At 54.6% G+C, this 7806-nt stretch overlaps 1 protein-coding gene across 1 annotated transcript in view; it reads right to left on the bottom strand.

Moving 5' to 3' along the window:
- Window positions 1-7806, bottom strand: part of POLRMT (polymerase (RNA) mitochondrial (DNA directed)) — a 49618-nt gene that overhangs the window by 13376 nt on the left and 28436 nt on the right. Inside the window, exons 13-15 of the mRNA XM_015429761.1 lie at window positions 7723-7777; window positions 5730-5816; window positions 4143-4256 (exon numbers count right to left, since the gene is read on the bottom strand). Coding sequence (XP_015285247.1) covers window positions 4143-4256; window positions 5730-5816; window positions 7723-7777 — 256 coding nt within the window. The remainder of the gene's footprint in view (window positions 1-4142; window positions 4257-5729; window positions 5817-7722; window positions 7778-7806) is intronic.

The following is a 7806-nucleotide window of genomic DNA, read 5'->3' as shown; positions in this document are numbered from 1 at the left end:
AGGGGGAGAGAGAGAGAGAGAGAGAGGGAGAGAGGGAGGGAGAGAGAGAGCACAAGCAGGACCAGGACATGAATCACAGGTATCCCTCTATGAGCCGCTGGACCACAATCAGACCTTCCCACATCTGGATCCTGAAAGCCGGGAGGGAAATCATTAACCCCACGGAGTGGGAGGGTAGAGAAACCGCTAATCGCCTGCCCAGAAGAGTCTTCATCAAAGAGCCAAGGAAGCGTCTGCGCGGTCACAAGTCTCGGGGAGGCAAGAACTAACAGCTGCAAATTGGCCAATAATGAATTTAAAGGCTGGAAATTGGATCCACCCCCCCACCCCCACCCCGGTGAATGGAGGCATACAGATCTGCACAGTCGTGGGTGAACAGAACCTCAGCGGGGTTACAAGACAAAGTACGCACATTCATAATAATTGGCTCAGGTGCTTCCTGCTCCAGCATTACAATTACGGCCCGGTGAAGTCAGATGGTTTAAAAAATTCTGACTCACGGAGAAATCTTGTCTTGCTCTCCCTCTCTGTTAACGCTGGCACACAACGCGAGAGCTCACGGTCATTCCGTGAAACAGAGCTGAAGCAGGATCAGGGCAGAGAAGAACCCCCTCTGCTCTAAGCAGAATTCACTGGCAGATGCGGTTGACGCCTATGGCCTTAGGTTCCTTTCAAGAGATCAGAGAATTGGCTTTCCTGGTGACTGCTCCTTCTACCTGTTCACCTGAGAGCTGGCCAGGCAGCTCTCTCTCTCTCTCAGATCTTTAGGAAGCCAGATTCGGGTAGTGTCAGGAAGTCGATGCCAAAGACTACGCAGGTGCCATCCCCCTTAGTACCAGAGAACATAGATAAATCAGTCAGCGGCCCTTTGAGGGAGGACCCGGGACTCTGTATAAACAAACAATGCGAGGAAGCACTGCTCTTAAAGGAGGGAGACAGGGTAGGAGGTCCCATTGGGGCTCGAGACAGGGACCCGATAGAAGGGAGACGGGTTGGCAATGATGGAAAAAGAAAAGCAAATACCCAGGGGATAAAAGATTGGTGTGATCACTTTAAGAGTCGGGTGTGGGGAGTTCGTGGGGATGATAACTGTATGATATCAGAAATAAAGAGAAAACAGGTGACCTCGAGGACGAATGATGGGGAGGTCAGCTGATTAGGAGGAAAGTGAATTTAACTGGTACTCCAGAATTGACCCCCCATGGGTTGTAGCTGAGAGAGAAAGAATGATGAACGTAAACCCATCACTGAGAGGAAAACCTGGTTCCGTTTCTGAGTCGTTGTGTCATCCTGGCGAACTCTCACGTCCCAAACCTGACAGGACTGTGTAAGGAAGGTGACAGGTAGCTGTGTTGGTCTGAAGCAACAGAACTAAGTTTGATTCTTGTGGCGCCTTTGACACCAATAAAGTTTTACTCAAGGTATAAGCTTTTGTGTGCATGCCAGGATTACACTTTGTTAGTCTTCAAGGTGCCCCTGGACTCAGACTTTGTTCCGTAAGGAAGCCAGCTCTTTACAGGAGGAGGAACCAGACAGAGCTGAACTAGGAGGCTGGACTCTGATGGCCTCCCCAGCCCTTTTGGAATTTTGACAGAAGGCTGCTGAGAATTCTGGCAAAGAGAGGCAGAAGCCGCCACAAAATGGCAGACTGAAGCGGCAGAGCAAGAGGCACAGAGGAAACCCACGTGCAGGGGAGAATGAGGACAGTTCATAAAACTCCCTGGGAAAGAGGAGTGAGAATCAAACCAACACTGCGATAGCAGCTCCCACTGAAAATACGTTTTTTTTAATTGGCCCAGCCAACCAGATCTCCAGGGACCAATCAGAAGCCATGGTGGGAAACTGCTCCACTTAAAACACTTGGTGGGCAACACAGACGTTTCGATGGGCAGCACGGCTGCAGCGTTTGAGACACAGGTGAACAAAATCATGAGGAACTGTGAACAGTTTCCGATTAGGACCGAGGCTAGCAATAATTAGAAAGTGTGGTAATTTAAACACTAAACCCTGAAAGCTGAAAAAAAGAGTCTGGCTTCTAAGTTTTGGGGCTGAAACCTACAGTTAATTTTTTTTTGCTAAGGCTAGCAGTGTGTTCAGTTGAGGAACCTGTCAACAAATTCAGCTTTATAACTGATATCAGGACTAAAGGAAATGTGGCCTTAAAAAATGGCCCTCTGCTGCCCTCTTGTGGAGAGGGACCTGGCTGCACCAGATAAAACACCCTGGACTAAAGGAAAGGTGGCCTTAGAAATGGCCCTCTGCTGCCCTCTTGTGGAGCGGCTGCACCAGACTGGTTAGGACTAAAGGAAACATGGCCTCTTGTGGAGAGGCACTTGGCTGCACCAGATAAAACACCCTGGACTAAAGGGAAGGTAGCCTTAGAAATGGCCCTCTGCTGCCCTCTTGTGGAGAGGGACTTGCCTGCACCAGATAAAATACCCTGGACTAAAGGGAAGGTAGCCTTAGAAATGGCCCTCTGCTGCCCTCTTGTGGAGAGGGACTTGCCTGCACCAGATAAAATACCCTGGACTAAAGGGAAGGTAGCCTTAGAAATGGCCCTCTGCTGCCCTCTTGTGGAGAGGGACTTGCCTGCACCAGATAAAATACCCTGGACTAAAGGGAAGGTAGCCTTAGAAATGGCCCTCTGCTGCCCTCTTGTGGAGTGGCTGCACCAGACTGAACGGTTAGGACTAAAGGAAACATGGCCTTAGAAACATGGCTCTCTGCTGCCCTCTTGTGGAGAGGGACTTGGCTGCACCAGATAAAACACCCAGGACTAAAGGAAAGGTGGCCTTAGAAATGGCCCTCTGCTGCCCTCTTGTGGAGCGGCTGCACCAGACTGAATGGTTAGGACTAACGGAAACATGGCAGCAGAAGCAGCCCTCTGCTGCCCTCTTGTGGAGAGGGACTTGGCTGCACCAGATAAAATACCCTGGACTAAAGGAAAGGGGGTCTTAGAAATGGCCCTCTGTTGCCCTCTTGTGGAGCGGCTGCACCAGACTGAATGGTTAGGACTAACGGAAACATGGCAGCAGAAGCAGCCCTCTGCTGCCCTCTTGTGGAGAGGGACTTGCCTGCACCAGATAAAACACCTTGGACTACAGGAAAGGGGGCCTTAGAAATGGCCCTCTGCTGCCCTCTTGTGGAGCGGCTGCACCAGACTGGTTAGGACTAAAGGAAACATGGCCTCTTGTGGAGAGGCACTTGGCTGCACCAGATAAAACACCCTGGACTAAAGGAAAGGTGGCCTTAGAAATGGCCCTCTGCTGCCCTCTTGTGGAGCGGCTGCACCAGACTGGTTAGGACTAAAGGAAACATGGCCTCTTGTGGAGAGGCACTTGGCTGCACCAGATAAAACACCCTGGACTAAAGGAAAGGTGGCCTTAGAAATGGCCCTCTGCTGCCCTCTTGTGGAGCGGCTGCACCAGACTGGTTAGGACTAAAGGAAACATGGCCTCTTGTGGAGAGGCACTTGGCTGCACCAGATAAAACACCCTGGACTAAAGGAAAGGTGGCCTTAGAAATGGCCCTCTGCTGCCCTCTTGTGGAGCGGCTGCACCAGACTGAATGGTTAGGACTAACGGAAACATGGCAGCAGAAGCAGCCCTCTGCTGCCCTCTTGTGGAGAGGGACTTGCCTGCACCAGATAAAACACCTTGGACAATTTACCCGCCTTTAAAAAAAAAAAAAAAAAAAAAAAGACCACAAAGGCAAGAACCTGCTCCGAGTGCCATTTTCGGGAGAGTGAGCCCCCCCTCCACTGGAGGGTTTTCTGGAATGCCCTGCACCGTATACGAACATACGAAACCGCCTGATACCCGGGCACAAGCTCAGTCTCTCTCTCTCAGCTGCTCTTGGGCACGGAGACCTCTTTAGCAACACCTGAGAGCCGGTGTTCCCTCTAAGCTGAGTTAGTGTGAGCTAGGAGAATAAAAGGCAGGCTACCCCATCCCCGCACAGAAGGAGCCACCTGGTACCAAGTCAGACCCCACCCAGCCCTTCCAGGCTTCTGCCCTTACACCAAAAGGACCCGGCCACTTGGTTGCAGTCTGAGGTCCTGAAAAAACTTCCCGGCCACGACGGTTCTCGCGCACCCTCAAAACAGAGCCCTTATGCAGCCCCCACCCCCCTGCCGGGCTCACCTGGGTCGTCTTGGAGCGATGGTAGGGCTGGACGATGGGCAGTCCCAGGGGAGTCACCCACTCCACGGTCCGCCCACTCTTGGCGATGTGGCGGGCGCTCTCCGTCAGCCAGCCCTGCAAGGGTGAAGGCAGCGGTGGTGAGCACAGTGGCGGGGGGGCAGGGGCTGAGGCACAGTTCGGGACCAGACAGCAAATTCTGCACCCCCAGAAGTTTTGCAAGCCTCGTCCTGGTGCCAGAGACTGGCACACGGACTGGCACAGAAATCCAGCATCCCCAAATGTGGCAGGTGGCCTAAAACGGCATCATTTGTTTGGGCTCTGCACGGCCGCACAAACGTCATCCTCCTGCTGTTGCACCCCAAGAGGGCCTAGAGGGCGATCAAGAGAACAGGCGTGCCCAGCCCGATAAGCACGGGAAGCCCTGGGGACCTTTTCCATAGAGAGCCCAGGCGGGACAGTGGCTAGAGTGCCGGACTGGAACAGAGGAGACCTGGGTTCCGATCCCTGCTCACCCGCAGAAGCTCACCAGGTGACTTCGGGTCAGCCACATGGTTTTGCCTCTCTCTGTTTAGCTGCCCTCGCAGGAGATAAAACCTACGGAAGGGAGAGCCACGTGCTCAACCCTGAACTCCTCGGAGGAGAAGCAGAATAAGAACAGAGGGGGGCCGGTGGCCGTGTTTGTCCGAAGCAGCAGAACAAAGTCTGCATCAGACAAGGGGTGCTTTGCACTCTTGGCGATGTGGCGGGCGCTCTCCGTCAGCCAGCCCTGCAAGGGTGAAGGCAGCGGTGGTGAGCACAGTGGCGGGGGGGCAGGGGCTGAGGCACAGTTCGGGACCAGACAGCAAATTCTGCACCCCCAGAAGTTTTGCAAGCCTTGTCTTGGTGCCAGAGCCTGGCACACGGACTGGCATAGAAATCCAGCATCCCCAAATGTGGCAGATGGCCAAAAACGGCATCATTTGTTTGGGCTCTGCACGGCCGCACAAACGTCATCCTCCTGCTGTTGCACCCCAAGAGGGCCTAGAGGGCGATCAAGAGAACAGGCGTGCCCAGCCCGATAAGCACGGGAAGCCCTGGGGACCTTTTCCGTAGAGAGCCCAGGCGGGACAGTGGCTAGAGTGCCGGACTGGAACAGAGGAGATCCGGGTTCCGATCCCTGCTCACCCGCAGAAGCTCACCAGGTGATTTTGGGTCAGCCACATGTTTTTGCCTCTCTCTGTTTAGCTGCCCTTGCAGAAGATAAACCCTACGGAAGGGAGAGCCACGTGCTCGACCCTGAACTCCTCGGAGGAGGAGCAGAAGAAGGACAGAGGCAGGCCGGTAGCCGTGTTTGTCCGAAGCAGCAGAACAAAGTCTGCATCGGACGAGGGGGAATGAAACTTTGTTGGTCTTCCAGGTGCCCCACTGGACTTGGGATAAGGATGAAACTGATTCTATGCTGCTCTTTAAGGTAAGAAAAACTGGACTCTTGGCCTGGCAGCGTGGGTCATTTCGGCCAGGGGCGGAAGGGAGACTGCCAACCAGCGTGTGTGTGGGGGGGGGAGCCAAGCCTAGGCAAAGAGCCGGATCCGAAAGAGGCAACCTCACCTGTATCTCCCGAGTGCCGGAGAACATCTCCCTGAGGCTGTTGAAGACCTGCTGGACCAGGTAGTGAGAGGCTTCCCACACGAACTCCTGCAGGGAGGGAAAGCAGGACAAGTACAGAGGGGGCCCCCCCAAATCTCTGCTTGTCACATGACAGAAACCCCCTTCGTAAGAATATCCTTGCCCTGCATTTTAGATAACTGTCCCGGGGAGAGGTCTGGGTGGGACCTTCGCCAGGACGCACCAGAGGGCGAGAGCCGCCTCCCGCCTCCATGGGACCCCACTGCGGTGGCCTTTGGGGGAGCACAATCTGCCACGCCCTCCACAGCACCCACGCAGAGGAAGATCACAGATTCACAGAGTTGGAAGGGGCCGCACAGGCCACCTCGTCCAACCCCTCCCCAGCTCCACGCAGGATCAACCCAAAAGCATCCCTGACAGGCGTTCGTCCAGCTGCTGCTTGAAGACTGCCAGGGAGGGGGTGCTCACCACCTCCCTAGGCAGCCGATTCCACTGCTGAACTACTCATACTGTAAAAAAAGTTCTCCTAGCATCTGGTCGGGTTATCTTATTGTGAGTCCTGTTGTCTGCGGCCAACGGGAACCGCTCCCTGGCCTTCTTCTGAGTGACAGTCTTAAGAGACGCCCCCAATCTGGCTCCCTCAAAAAGCCCACAGCCCAGAAGACCTTGAGGCCCGGGAGAGGGCACGAGAACGTCAGTCTGCCGGCTGCTGATCTGCCGGCACCGCCTTGCCCGGGAGAAAGGTGGAGGCAGAGGCCCTTCCGATATAGCAATCAATCTAAGACCCGTGCAGAAAGGGGTAGGGCCAGGAGATGACCGGGCAGAAGACCACGCGAGAAGAGGAACACTGGGCTAGAGCCGGAAGGAAGGGTGGGCGCAGGGGGCCCAGGAGCCGGAGGTTGCTTGCTGCTGGCTCTTGCGTGTGGAGCGGTGGATGTCAGGGAGGGAGGGCAGGCACTGACAATGCAGGCCCGGCCACCTTCCTGATCCCTCTGGAGGGAGGGAGGGAGTTCCTTGTTTGGCAGCCCTGACTGATGTACTCATTTAAAACATTTTTATGCAGCCTTTCCACCCAGTCAGGACCGGGCCCCCAGAGGTGGCGAACGTGAAAACATTCAGACAGTAAGTAAAACACCTGAATGCTTGCAGTTGCCAGGGCAAGAGGAGGGGGGGCTCCTCCCCTTCGAAGCGGGGCCTTGGGAACAACGCTCCCTCTACGCTGTGGAGTCCTGAGAGCAAGAATTCTACTTTGTGAGCGACTGGCATTAAAGTTGTGAGCGAGCGATTTGGCTGCTGCATCAATTCGTCTGCTCTGGAGCCCTCCTCCCTGTGCAGAGACGTAAACGTGTGAGCCAGAGGCTAAAAAACTGTGAGCTGGCTCACACGAACTCAGCTTAGAGGGAACACCGCTTGGGAAGGTTCTCGGCCTCTGTGCCCCGTCCGCTGTCTCTCCAGGGCCACTGTTTGGCCACTGCATGAGACAGGAAGCGAGACTAGGTGGACCCCCGGTCTGATCCAGCAGGGTTCTTCTTTACGTTCTTATGCAGGAAGCTTTTTCAAGGGGGGATTCGTATAAAAAATTTCTATTCCCCCCCACCCAATCAGCACATTCAGGAAGAAAATGCCTCTGACCTGAACTAGCTATCTGCCTCCCCCAAATTGTCTCCACCACCACTCTTCCCTCTAAGCTGAGTTAGTGTGAGCCAGCTCACAGTTTTTTAGCCTGCGGCTCACAGAGTTTTGTCTTAGCTCGGGAAGGAGGGCTCCAGAGCAAACTGATTTACGCAGCAGCCAAATGGCTCGCTCACATCTTCAAGGCCAGTAGCTCACAAAGTAGAACTTTTTGCCCACAAGACTCCACAGCTTAGAGGGGGCATTGCCCAAAGCCCCCTCCCCCACCTCACACTTTCCACTACTTCTGGGGTGGCAAGCGGGAGCCAGTTTGGGGCCTGTGACAAAACACACACACACACACCCGGATGCTGATCTGGATCGTTGTGTTTTTGTCCCGGGTACAGAGCTGAGGGATCCTGCCGGACGAGAAGGGGTGGGCGGGTGG

This window comes from Gekko japonicus, unplaced genomic scaffold (assembly GCF_001447785.1).
Source record: "Gekko japonicus isolate JY-2015 unplaced genomic scaffold, Gekko_japonicus_V1.1 scaffold953, whole genome shotgun sequence".
NCBI lineage: Eukaryota > Metazoa > Chordata > Lepidosauria > Squamata > Gekkonidae > Gekko > Gekko japonicus.
Note: the sequence above shows the minus strand (reverse complement) of the source record. Positions and strands in the feature narration are given on the sequence as shown.